At 51.6% G+C, this 13997-nt stretch overlaps 1 protein-coding gene across 1 annotated transcript in view; it reads left to right on the top strand.

Annotated features, from left to right (window-relative positions):
• LOC122380569 (transcription factor SOX-5-like) overlaps positions 1-5116 on the top strand; it is a 39707-nt gene extending 34591 nt beyond the window's left edge. Inside the window, exons 4-8 of the mRNA XM_043363826.1 lie at positions 940-1131; positions 1400-1670; positions 1903-2118; positions 2402-2569; positions 2820-5116. Of these exons, the coding sequence (XP_043219761.1) occupies positions 940-1131; positions 1400-1670; positions 1903-2118; positions 2402-2569; positions 2820-3220 (1248 nt within the window). The 3' untranslated portion in view covers positions 3221-5116. The remainder of the gene's footprint in view (positions 1-939; positions 1132-1399; positions 1671-1902; positions 2119-2401; positions 2570-2819) is intronic.
• The last annotated feature ends 8881 nt before the right edge of the window (positions 5117-13997 follow it).

Here is a 13997-nt window from a genome sequence, read left to right as displayed (position 1 = left end):
GACGTCGGCGGACCCTAGTCGCGGGATGTTTACACATTAGTCAGAGCCATCGCACGGTCTGTCCGCATGTCGCGTGCCATTACCACGTGCCTTCCGAAGGGGCATTCCGCCGAATACGCCGATTCTACGGGAAGGACTCAGGATTAGAAAGAGCAGACGGATATCAGGCCTTAGTCCACCAGCACCTGATAGCGCTACAACGGAAGGGTCTGAAACCTGGGTCCCTGTTGTAGTGTTGTAATAGCAATTCGATAGCTAAAACTGCAATAAGAAACCATCTCACTCATCTCGCCGATATGAGACATCCCGGCACTGTCCGGAATTCGGATTCCTGCGCTACTCTGCGTGTTGTTTACACGCAGCAGCACGCCGCGCTGGCTCGGATCGGGGCGGATCCAGCCACCATCGCTCATCCCAAAGAGCTCCGCGCACGACTCTCGGGTTTCGCGGTGGACTGGGGCCGTCACCTGGCTCTACCGCTGACATTCCGCGGCCCCATCAAAGTGACGCTGGCGCGCGTGACACCGGATGGGGCGGACATCCGACCCCCGCGGCCCCGTGTACCGCGCCGGCGACACCGGCAGCCGCCGCACGGTGATATGGGAGCCGCGAATATAACTTCACTAATATACCTCAAACGGGTGGGACGTTCTGAGTGATGCATAGAAATAGCTGAAACTGACGGTGGCATTTCTTAGTTATCTTTTGGCGAGTTAGGTTGTCACATTGCGAAAATAGTTTCAACGTCCGTACCTACTTCAGACTTTCGTCGTAGACGCATTACACAAAAATAAAAAAGATAATTATTCTGAATTTTTAGTACGTTTCATGGTCAGTGAGGCATGCACGACCTGCTAGTCCCATAAAATATAAATACGACCCATGACGTTCTCGATGGATGGTCGATCCACCCACTAACTCCTATCTTCTCTGTTGCAGGCTCTACACCGCCAGCAGCCGGAGCCTGAGTCTCGGGGTGCACTGCCTCCTGGGCCGCCGGCACCACACCCGCTGCTTCTGTACCCGCTGCTCAGTCGCTCGTTCGCCGGCCTGGTACCGCCGGCAGCCGGTCCCCCGCCCGATCTGGTACCGGCTGGACCTGCCGCCGGACCTGCGGGAGCCGCTCGACCGGTGAGTCGTTGGGAATTGTGAGACGTGGAGGCGTGGCTTTGGATGGGTCGAGTCCTGACTATTTACCCTAATAAAGCTAGGTTGATTGGCTTTATTTTGGATTGTGTTTAAAGACGAACAACAAAAACTATGCGAAATTTTTGTGGAATGCTCTATAAATGGGATGTGAAACGTGCGAGACGACGTGTCGGTTTGCTTTGTAATACGAAGTGCCATTATAAGCAGAAAATTACCACAGTGATGACCGTCATGCACTGACTGTTCCCAGGTGCCCTCCTGGCCGACGTCTCCACCGGCCGCGCCTCCCACGACCTCCTCTGATGACGCGCCGCTGAACCTCTCCAAGCCCAGGTCGTCATCGTCGCCGCCATCGCCGCCATCCGCCGCGCGCCGTCCGTCCGTGGGTGACGGGTTCCCGCAGGGTCTGTCTCGACCCTCCCCCGTCGAAGGGTTCCCTCCGGCGGCAGTGGGTCGGCCGCTGCTGACGCCGCCCTTCCTGCCGTACGGCCTGACGCCGCTGCCGACATCGCATGGAGAATGTGAGTGGACAGACGTCAGTCAGATTGCGAGTATGGTCTCATTTATTTATATTTCGATAAATTGTTTTACTTATATTTGTTATGATACATAGTGAGATAATTGTGTAAGTACACATATATGTAGGTTTATGTTTGTGGAGTTTTTTAAATAATTGATACGTTAGATGCAGTGGATGAAGCATAAGCATTAGATACTGGTAGCTCGAATTGAAACGTTTTCTTCTTTCGGCAGACGGTCTGAGCCCGGCGGCAGCGGCGGCCGCCTCGGATGCCGCTCTCCTGGGATACCCCTGCAGGGACGGGGTCCCGCTGCACCTTCTCTATCCGCCAGTCAGCTTCGCTGGCGGCCTGGCTGGCCTGGCGCTGACCTCACACGGAGTGACGTCACCTGTGATGACGTCACCGGTCAGCCGGGGCGCTGACAATAACCTGGAGACAACCTGCACCTGTGAGTATCAAAGAAAGACAGACTGCAGTCACACTCACAGACACTCCACACAATCTGGATTAGTGGGTCTGCATGCATCTTATTTCAGCGGAATGTTTTGTTAAATTTACGCTTTTTACATAAAATGTAACATAAAATGTAACATTTTACGTCATTAAGATTTAAACCATCTTTCTCTCGATGGTTGTGAAAAATGGAAAAAGATTATAAAAATTCCGCTGAATCGATCCTTTTGTGTTTGCTTCTTGCACGTCTGTAACATCTGTCTCCCTCCCCTCTTCAGCGAAATTGTTCGGTGCGAAGATAATTCGCCAGCAGCGGCGGGACAATGGAGGCAAGCCTCATGTGAAGAGACCCATGAACGCCTTCATGGTCTGGGCCAAGGACGAGAGGCGGAAGATCCTCAAAACCTGCCCTGATATGCACAACTCAAACATCAGCAAAATCTTAGGTACGGTGCTGGCATTTTGTAAATGCCCATGACTTTCTACCTGCATTGCTTGCAATCTTATGCTGCATAATAAAGATTTCATTTTTCTAGTATTTATGATTCATCAATTTTTCATGTCGCTTCGCTTCCATTTTTTTTTTTGCGTAAACCATTCGTTGAGTGACCACGCTTTAGTCTTCTTGCATCTAACCAGACGTACTGCTCGGTGATCTGCAAATACTCATCCACTGACCTCCGTCCTTTCCCACAGGAGCTCGGTGGAAGGAGATGACCAACGAACAGAAGCAGCCCTACTACGAGGAGCAGTCCCGTCTGAGCAAACAGCACATGGAGGAGCACCCCGAGTACCGGTACCGGCCGCGGCCCAAACGCACCTGCATCGTCGACGGCAAGAAGTTACGGATCTCCGAGTACAAGGCCCTGATGCGGCGGCGACGACAGGAGATGAGCGGTCTCTGGTGTCGGGATGGCTCAGTTCCTGAGGTCCCAGGCCTACTCAGTCCCGGAGAGGTGGCCAGCGCGGCTCACGGGCGCTCGCCGCTGCCCAGTCCTGCGACCTCGAGGGACTCGGTATCACCCTACTCGCCTGGAGCGGCAGCGGAGACGGCCGAGGCGCCCCCACCGCGACCACAGCCGCAGACCGCGGTATAGTGAAGGAAAGACGGATCCTAGGCTGGGAGAACCATGGTGTGCGGCCTGCTTGGGGAAGGGCCGGCACAGGTGGGGAGAAAACCGTCATCGAGTGGCGGAGGCAGCAGCTCCATCAGCTCGGCCAGAGTTTGTTCCATGTTTTCTATACGTAGGGCCGATGTGAACTGTTGCTAATTTGTACGGTGCGTGACCGATGATGCTTTACTCAACTTTGGGTCCCTGTGTACATTTGAACCCGATGAATATTGCTTAGAGGTCAGGGAGTGCACGTGACTGATTGCACGTGACCAGGGCAAATGGAGACGTATGTTCGACGTTTTCACCTAGGAATGTCCAGCACGTTACCGACAAATAACGCGATATTTTTCAGCTGCGGGGACGATGTGTTTTTTTTTTCTTAGGGACAAACGAAATGAACTGCATCTGTACCACACTTATCAATTGCAGTAGCTATTCAATCTTTTGAATATTAATTCTCGAAGTACTTTCATAACTGATTAAAACCATGATGCCTGGTGGGACCAATGAGCTAGCAAGAAACCAGTAAACCAATCTTAATCGGCAAGATAAAATTAATGTACCGAAAACTAGCGGTATAATTCACCTTCAATTTACACCGTTTTGCTATTGATATTAATCTATGAAATATGGTTCCCGACAAGCTGCTCAGTCTCGCGTAGTTTGATAAGGCAACGTTTCCGGTGTGTGATTCCATTGTTTTGCCACCCTTTATCATCAGCTAATGCTTGTTGACGCTATAATGTACATGGTTGTTTGCTGTTGTATTATATGTAGACACAAACAAAGCTTGTGTATTCGGCATGTCAGGGAGACGAACATAGTCTTCACAAATGCCCCTTTCTTTGGTGGTTTTGTGTGTTGTTCAGAATGATGTTTTCTCGTCACAGAGCGTGCTTTGCTATATGTACGAGATGCCCCTGATGCTCGTATCAAAATACAGAAGTATGGACGCATGGCATCAACCGCTATCACTCTTTTTTCGCAAAGAAGACTTCAGTCCGGCTGTCGCTATTCCTCGGAAATCCTGCACTTTTTCCGCATAGTCATTTTTTGACGGCTCTATCGGTGTTGCGATGTACCGTTTCCTGCTGAGAATGTGCCAATTTACCTGCGACTGAAAGGCACGCACTGCGACTGCTGTATTTTTACTGCAAACGCTGAACGATCGTCCCACCGCCGCCGCTGCTGCCGATCCGTTATTTGTTGTCCCGGTGGGGGCCGGTCTGCAGGGCGCGATATTAGCTCGGGTGGTGAGATGTTGCACCACGCCGGCCAGGTGTTGGCTATCAGTGACCGCGCGGCTCGGCCGGCCGCAGTATCGCCTGAGGCGCTGACGGCAGCGCCGGCCCTACACCGATTTGTCAGATCGGGCGGCGGCGGCCGGCCGGCCGGCGCGCGCGCGCGTTGATTCATTGCGTTCCAGGCTTTCTGTTTGGGTTGGCTCCGATTCTGTTCCGGTGAGGTCTGCACGCTCACAGCTGTCGATCGGGAGGATGTTCGCCCGCGCGCTGTTGCTTGTAAACCTAGGTTCTTTTGTTCCCGTGTGCAGTCGTAAACCTGTGCGCATTGACGCAATGCTACCGGGGCTGTTTCCGCAGTTATACAATCTTCCGCCTCTTGCAGGGGTCTGTCCTGCTACTGTTTCGGAGCTTGTTTGTGAGTTCTGTTGTACATATTTCACATATGTTTGGTGCGTTTGCTTTCATAGATGATATTGATTTGTTCAATGTCTGACAAGCATATCGACTCGTTTGGCGCTCGCGACACTATACGTGTTGGATGTCTCGTTGCGTTTCCACTGCCTGATCACTCCCCTGTACTGCGTAAAATGTTGATGTAGATGGATGTGGAAAATAATATATGCGAAAAAAAATAGCTTTTGTCATAGACTCATATTTTATGAATCACCGTTGAGGAATGATTGTGTTATGTGTGACCGGTGGCAAAAATTACACGTTTTACGAGAAACTGTCCACAAATTGCAATGTGACGTCCAATGGCCAACTCCAAACATGAAGGTAATTGCTTGTTACAATCTTAGACTAAAAGGATTTCTCACTTTATCCCACGATAGGGATTTATCAATTTAGTTTATCCCGTCATAGAACTTATCCCATTTGTGAATGAAACACCTACCTCCACACTCCACAATTGTTTATCGGCGTTTCGGCACTTTTAACCCTCCCCGGCCGAGAGGGCGACGGTATAGGTGCCAGCCCTGGCAGTTTTTTCGCGTTGGTTTGAAACGGGATAGAGATGGAGCGTTAAACTTGGCATTCTTACCAGTGGCGGCGGAACACCTTAAATTAAAGGGGGAGGGGGATCGCCGACTTTTGGTCCCATTCTTTCCATGCAACGCCCATAGGGCTAATATTAAAATGCTAAAATCAAAGGGGACACGGTGCCCCGGTGCCACCCCCGTTCCGCCGCCTATGCTTCCTACTCCACTTTTTATTCAAGCTGGATATTTTGGCATCAATTGTATCTTCACATAGACCCGGGAACAGGGGGGGCAGCGGGGGCGCTTGCCCCCCCCCCCCCAACTTGGGAGCCGAGGGGGCGGCGCCCCCTCAACATTGAGGCAGCGAGAAAAGATCTTTCCTCCCTTTTCCGGACTTCTTTCCTTCTTGTTTCTTTTATGCATCTAAACATCAACACACGGCATTTTCCTTGCCATCTGAATGGTTTCTGCTGATACAATGTCGATTTGACAACATCTGCTATTGTCATCCCGCTTTGATTTGGGCCTGACCTTGGCCATAAGTTTGGCAGGCCAGATTTTATACTGTACCAGCTTGAGTCAGCTTTGAGAAATACATAACGTACAACGGTGGTAAAATCGTTGCTATAGGTATAACACAGTTTACCCGCTCCGGGTGACATGGAAGGGTGTGGGGCAATGAGTGCACTGACGTGGCGACCTCGGAGGGCCGGTATGGGATTAAAGCTCACCGACACTAAGGGCTTATGTGGTGCCTTCAGTTATCGGTAGCACCCTCAGAATCACCGGCGTAAGGGCCCTCAGAGCCGCCGGTAAGGGGCCTTTAGAGGCACTGATCATGGTGTGGGGCCGCCATGCACTATGCAGGTGCCGGTGTGGGCGCTGAGGTGCTAGTGTGATTCTCTCAGAGGCGTCGGTGAGGGTCCTTACAGGCGTTGCTGTGGGCCCTCATAGACGCTGGTGTGGAACCGTTACAGACGGGTGTGGGGTCTTTTGAGCTGCTGACGCGAACCCTCTACAAGGCGGCAGGGGGTTCTCAGTGATCGGCAAGGGGCCCTTAGGCCGGCAGAAGAAGTCCTGTGGGGTCCTTGGAGACCGGCATGGTACTGTCAGACGCCGGTGGGGCCCTCAGGGCTCAGAGTCACCGGTGTGGGGCCCTCAAGTCACCAGTGGGTGGCCTTTAGATGCGCAGGTGTTGGTTGGGTCCTCAGAGCCGCCGATATAGGGCTATAATAGGCACTGGTGTAGGCACTCGGAGTTGGGGGTGTGAAACGCTCAGAGGCACCGGTGTGGGCCCTCATAGGCGCCGATGAGGGCCCCCACAGTTGCCGTTATGGGGCCCGCAGAAAAATAAGTGTGTGACCATCACAGGCGGGAAATGCCCCTAGAACTGGCCCCTCATAGGCCGGTAAGAACTCTCAGAGGCCAGTAACGGGCCTTTGGAGACCACCGAGGGGCCCTTTATGTCTGCAAAAGGCCCTCAGAAGCCGGCGTGGGGCCCTTATGGAGATCTTAGTGTGGCTATTTAGGGTCCATGAGGTGTTATAACGAGCCCTATGGGGCCCTTCTGAGTAGAAATATGGCCATCGTTAACTCTCAGCGGTCAAATGGCGCCGCAGGGCCCCTCGGACCCGAGGGTCCCTTTGAACCCGATGGGGGGGGGGGGTACGTGTCCCCTTAGACTCCTAGCTAGGCCACTGTTTCATATGCATCATGTCAGGCATTTTAGGCTCGCCCCCCCAACTTGAAAATCGTTCCCGGGCCCCTGTATCTTCATGCCAGGTCAGCTCACTGATCTAAGACGCTATAGGTATAGGCCTACGTGGACACCTTCACGGTTCATATGTTGCAGTTTACAACGCTCCCAGTGCTAGTTTCTTGCAGGAAAATGCATTTTGCACGATTTGGAAAATAATACCTAAGTTTCTTGATCCTTACAACTTCAATACCTACAAATCTTGGATTTTTCACAACATGCAGCGAAGCTCAGATTGGTCACGTAACCAAACTATTACCTACCTACAAGACAATGTGTGTGTGTGTGTGTGTGTGTGTGTGTGTGTGCGTGTGTGTGTGTGTGTTTGGGGGGGGGGGGAGAACTAAAACTGCTAGGTACTTTAGCACCGGAAATGCTTATTTTTCCATTTTTCATCTCTTATGACGTCATACACCTATAACGTCACCAAGACTATTTGATGTCATTGAAAAGTGACGTCATTAACCCCTTATATCAAATTAACCTAATGGGCCAGTAGGTAGTAGGTATAAACTAATGAACTCCAAATGAGCTGGAGAATCAAATGTTTTGGACCAAATCCCAATTCCCTGCCCTAAGTGGCTTAAGTCCTCACCGAAAAAATCATTTTTCTTTTTACCGATAGCTTATTGTTTGATGGGGCCGGGGGAGGGCAAGGGTTGATATGCACCCCTTGCCGTTTCGAATCTAATTGAGCTTTATCGATACAGAAAACGAGCGTGAGTCGCAAAAGTACGAGGCGTAGCTACTGGCACTTAATTTTAAGGTCAGGTCAATCGGTGCTCTCTGAGATCAGGTAAAAACCCTCAAGGAATGGGTCTGATTTTTCTTTTTTTTGTGAAGTAGGTACCTTGCCAAAAATGGCTGCAGAGTGCAGAGTCGCTATTTCGGCTCCACTGTGTTCGTCGTGCTCAGCGAGTCGAATGTTTGGAAAACTTTTTTGTCAACTTAATATGTTGACCTCAGGTCAGGTCGGGGCCATGCACAGGCTGAGACTGACGTGTTCCATTATTTGTAGTGCATACCTAATAGAAGCTTGCATAAACTCGGTGCAAAATTATGGGCTGGACGGCTGTATCAACAATACTCCAATATTATCTGGGCTAACTACGTGCCGTTTCCTTTTATGTGACCTAGAAACATTAGCGTCGCCACGGGGGGGCAAGCGGGGCAGCTTGCCCCCCCAACCTCGGACCGGGCACCCCCTGAGATCGATACAGATCCGATGAGATTTTGGAGTCGGGAAAAAATGGGGGTACCTTTCTGAGAATGCCTGTGAGGTCAGACTCGGTTGGAGCGTGCAGTTCAAACCAGAGTCTGACTCGCAGTCGCCAAAATCTTCAAGACTCCGAGTCCAGACTCGGAAATGTCAATGCTGCGATCCATTCCATGTTCCTAGTTCGTTCTTTATTACATTTTACAGCTGATTTTCATAAGTTTTGGAGTGCTGACACAATTTTCGTTCAAAGCGTGAAACGAAATCTTAGGGGCATTTCTCAACTCTCGTCAAATGTCTGCGACAGGCTCAAGTACCGTACAAGTGTCGCAGGGCTCATGAGCTTGCTTTAAACAAAGGCTCCTAAGGAGCTCCACTGAGCCCTAAAGAAGCTTTCAGAGGGCCCAAACCGGCCTCTGCAAGTTCCACTGGTGTCCATGTTCTCTGAGGGCCCATACAGGGATCTTCGAGCCTTCGAAGTTCGAACATTTCTGAGAACCTTAACTGGTCTCTGATAGTTCAGTCAAACTTTGGAGGCGACAGACCTTGCTAACCCCAAGCCGGCATCTGAGGGGTCACAGCTCACGTGTCCCTCTGAGGTCCGCAACACCATGTTTATTATGTCCCTACGTAGGGTCCTAAGGGATTCGACACAGACCCCGAGGGTTCACACTGTTATCCGAGGGCTCCAGGCTCACCCTGGGCCTAGTCTCTTAGCGCCCGCCGCCCACACTGGCTTCTGAGGGCCCCACCTTGGGCTCGGAAAGCCCTAAAGCACCACGTACACGTAAATATTTGAGGTGACCCACGCCGATCTCCGGGACCCTAAGCATGCTTCTGAGAGTCAGCACTGACCCTTAGTGGCCTGAAATGGCCTGGAAGTCCCAAACCTATCTCTGATGGATCCCTTGCCGCTATGCCATGCGTAACTTTTGGTTCCGTTTAACAGTTTTTGTCATAGGCGTAGGAACAGGGGGGGCCAGGTGGGCAAGTGCCCACCCACTTTTCGAGGTGGGGGGGCCAACCATGTGTTTTGGCCCACCCACTTTTTACTCGAGGCCCCTCGTCTCGATTTGAGAGGACGTCGTCACCTTCCCGAATAAACAAACTTGGTAAAAATAAGTTCCACGAATCCCCACGCACGGACTCCAAGGGGGCCGTGTTGGATCCAAGGAGGCCCTCTGTTCATATTTGTCAGTCGAAGCCCCTGAGACTGATGGCCTGAGAGGCCCTAGTGGATCTGAGGAGGCCCCAATATCCACACTGGTCTGGGGAGGCCCCTGACACTGGCGGTCTGGGAGGCCCCTCTATCCACACTAGTCAGAGGTCTGAGACTGGTGGTCTGGGAGGCCCCTCCATCCACACTAGTCAGAATAGGCCCCTGACACTGGTGGTCTAGCCGAGGCCCCCTACCCTCACTAGTCAGAGGAGGCCCCTCTATCCTCAATAGTCAGAAGAGGCCCCTGAGACTGATGGTCTGGGAGGCCTATCCATCTACACTGTAGTCAGAGGAGGCCCCTGAGACTGATGACCTGAGAGGCCCTTATAATCACACCAGGTAGAAGAGGCCCATGAGACTGATGGACTGAGAGGCCCCTCTATTCATACTGACCACAGGAGACCCCCAAAACTTTCGGTCTGGGAGGTCCCTCAATCCGGCACCAGTCAGAAGAGTCCCCTGATACTGATGGCTTTGGAAGCCCTTATATTCACACTAGACAGAGGAGGCCCCGGAGACTGATGGTATGAGAGGCCCTCATATTCACACCAGTCAGAAGAAGCCCCCGAGGCTGATGGCTGTGAGGCCCTTCTGTTCATATAACTGGCCACTGGAGGCCCCTGAAACCGGTGGCCTGGGAGGGCCCTCTATCCACACTAGTCAGAAGAGGCCCCTGAGACCGATGGTCTGAGAGGCTCTTATATTCATACTGGCCACAAGAGGCCCCTGAGACTGATAGCCAGAGAGGTCCACTCCTAATGAATCTGAGGGGCCCTCTATCCACATTTACACTTTTCTAGGGAGGCCCCCGAGACTGATGGTCTGAGAGGCCCTTTTATTTATACTGTCCACAGGAGCCCCTTGAGATTAATGGTCTGAGAGGCTCTTCTATTTACACTAACCAGAGGAGGCCCCTAGGATTGATGGTCTAACAGGCCCTTCTATTTATACTAGCCAGAGGAGGCCCATGAGAGTGATGGTCTGAGAGGCCCTTCTATTCAAACTAGGAAGATGAGGCCCCTTAGTCCGAAGAGCCATGCGGCGGCAACTGGCCGTGGCCATATTTCGGCTCGGTAGGGCCCCACAGAGCTCATGAGAGCACCTCAAGGGCTCCTAAGTAGACACGCTTATCCCCTTAAGGGTGCCACGCCGGCTTCTGAAGGCTCCTTGTAGGCATCTAAGGGCCCTTTCCGGCCTCTAACGGCTCCACCCGCCTGTGATGGCTCCACACGAGTGTTTATGAGCGCCACACAGCGGCGCCTTTGAGGGTCATACTAGTGTCTCTTAGGGCCCTATATCGGTGGCTCTGGGGCCCCACACCGGCGCCTCTGTGGGCCACCACACCTGTGCATCTCAAGGCTCTATAGGCACATCTGAAGGACCCACACCGACACCTCTGAGGGCCCCACACCAGTATCTCGGAGCTCTGAAGGCCCCACACCGGTGACTCTGAGGACTCACCGGCTCCTGAGAGCACCATGTTGATGTCTAACGGCTCCACAAGGCCACTGAAGGCACCACACAAGCTCTCACTTAGCTCTAATGTCCATGTACCGACTCTGAGGGATTTAAGCCAGCGCATTCATAGCTCCACACCAGCAATTGTAAGGGCTTCACACTGAAGTATCTGAGGGTTCCACACCGGTGTCTCTAAGGGCATCATACCGGCATCTCTTAGGGCCCCATACCGGCGTCTCCGAGGGTCCACATCTGGCGGGCACCCATCAGCGACTGAAGGTCCCACACTGTCGACTCCGAGAGCCCCATCTGCGTCTGGGAGCACCATGCCGTCTCTAAGAGCCACAGCGGCTCCTCCGTACGAAAGATGGGCGTCTGCATGCCAAAGGGGAGCGGTTCTGAGACGCAGGGCACCTACGTGCAATAGAGGGGCGCCTATGAAGCCCATAGGGGCGCCTCAATGCGAAAGAGGGGCGCCTCTGAGGCCTATATATGTATGCATGTATATGGGCGTCCATATGCAATAGAGGTCTGCAAATTGCAATTGACCAATGCCATGGGGGTGCATTCATAAGAAACAGGGGCGCCGGCATGGCAAAGAGAGGCGCCTTCAAGTGTCCATAAAAGAGAGACGCCTATGATGAGCGCACATTGTATGCGACAACGGGGTGAATGTGGGACATACATAGGGATGTCTCTGATGACTACCTATACATACGGCGCTTATATGCCAAAGAGGGCGCCTATATGAAGCTAATGGGGGCACCTGGGAAACGAGGAAGACATTTGTGTAAGGGTTTTCAGCCTTTCAGGGGTCATGCGCCGTTTGCGGCAAATAGATTCTAAAAAAAAAATCGGAGGGGGAATAAGTTTTAAAAATGGTGCGGACTTTCCGCACTGTTCGCTTAAGCGGTTACGCCCCTGGGTAGGTACATCTGCCCGATCTCAGAAGCTAGATTTGGAGGTCATACCTACTTGAAAGCAGCCAGCAGGACGAGGCAAAAGTTGGAGGCCCCTGAAAATAGGAGGCCCCCTGGAAAAGGAGGCCCCTTGACAGGGTGGCCCACCCACTTTTCATGACGTTCCTACGCCCGTGGTTTTTGTGCACGTTTGCAGCGCTTCCCTTCACACGAAAAACGAGAAACTTTTGTTCACACTCGAGTGAACAAAACACTTCCTCTCACTAGAGCAAAGATGAATTAGGTACTTCCGATTCACACTTCCGACATTCACTCTCCGCCGAATGCCCAACTTAGCTACGATCGGCGGCTGGGATAAGTCCTATGCATTTCACGTAAAACCTCTGCATGCATGCGTGAATGGAGGTTTTAGCAGGGTGATCCGATTAAATGGAGCGTTTTTCACCTTTTTCTGGGTAATGATCATTAGAGTCGAGCGTCTGCACAGGGGCCCTCTGCAGTGCGTCGGCAATCGCAGCCACTATATACTAGTTATAATTCTACCAGTCGTTTTTGTCATGGAATTTCAAAATTTCGAAATTTCTGTAAAAATTACATGTCATAGCTAGAAGGAAACCTTTGTCACCATCGGATTCCTCGCACCATTGCGCGTCGAATGATATGTAAGTAAAACGAGTGAGTAAAGACTGGGGAAAGGCAAGTTTTAACACAAAAGTTGATTTTGCCCCCCCAACCGAAAATCTCTGGCGACGCCTATGCCTAGAAACCTGGCGACCTAAGGCGACGCGACTGGGGCTTCGAATTTTCAGGGAATGTGCCTTGTTCTGAGGGAGATCCCAGCGAATATCGTCAGAAATGTTATGATGAAATTAGCAGCCTTGCACACTGCCGTTGCCATCTATTTGCAAAAAAAGAGAAATAAATAAATGGGGCTGCATCAATACCGGTCAAACGTTATATTCACCCATTCGCGTCATGACTATCATTGCTGGTAGCGTCATCTCTCAATGAGGCGCTAGGTGGCTAGTTACAAGCACCGAAAGAGAAGTATAGAGGACGCTGCTATCGTGGTCTGTTCTGCTCTTGGCAATCTCAGCTGCAGTTCTGGGGACTGGAGGTGACTGGCGTTCTATGATGTTGCCTGCTCAGTGAGTGCGTCTTATTGATGTTCCTGGTTGAAGAAATCACGCTCATGAAAAAGCAATCACTGATAAATCATGAATGTCACTTGTCAGTCTCGTTCAGGACGAGTGACAACATTACGAACAACATATTACCACTAGAGGACAGAGTGAGGACCTGTATAGATGACGCTGTGATCGTAATTTCACAATCACCACAGAATCGGCTAAGGGACAGGGATGTGTTCTTATGCATGACTTGCAGTCTCCAAGGAGCCTAACGTTTATTCATTTCATCACCCAAAGTCTAAGTTATATAGGATGCATGTTTTTATGGTCAAATGCTCTACATATTTACCATAAAAAAGCATTCATGTAATATAAAAATAGGTAGGGACCTACTACCTATCCCTTTCCTTATCAGGTAAAATATAATTTGCAATGATAAATATCACACTTCTGAAGGCTGCATAGTGCATATACCGAATTCTTAGCATACTCGACCTTCAAAACTCACTCGAGCTTGCCATGCCCATTTAGCCTGCAGGCGCATTGACATTCAGTGTATCGTAGGTGCGAGGACAAATATGAGGACAGTGCAGTCTTTTAGCCGCGATTGGCCTCCTGACCCGTTCGCCCCCTCTTCCGCCGCTGACAGGTGCTGTTATCCCACCGAAGGGTCCCCTCACGTCCCATCAGCTACCTCGACCTCGACCACCTCGCCTTGCGCTCGCCTCTACCCGTCGGAAGCCGCGGCTGTATCGGGCGCTCCCATTGGCCCCCGCCTGTGACGGCGTCTCTCATTGGCCAGACTTGCTGTTCTGCCGTATATGGTTGGCCGCCGG

The sequence above is a fragment of the Amphibalanus amphitrite genome, unplaced genomic scaffold, assembly GCF_019059575.1.
Source record: "Amphibalanus amphitrite isolate SeventyFive unplaced genomic scaffold, NRLGWU_Aamphi_draft 000101F_arrow, whole genome shotgun sequence".
NCBI lineage: Eukaryota > Metazoa > Arthropoda > Thecostraca > Balanomorpha > Balanidae > Amphibalanus > Amphibalanus amphitrite.
Note: the sequence above shows the minus strand (reverse complement) of the source record. Positions and strands in the feature narration are given on the sequence as shown.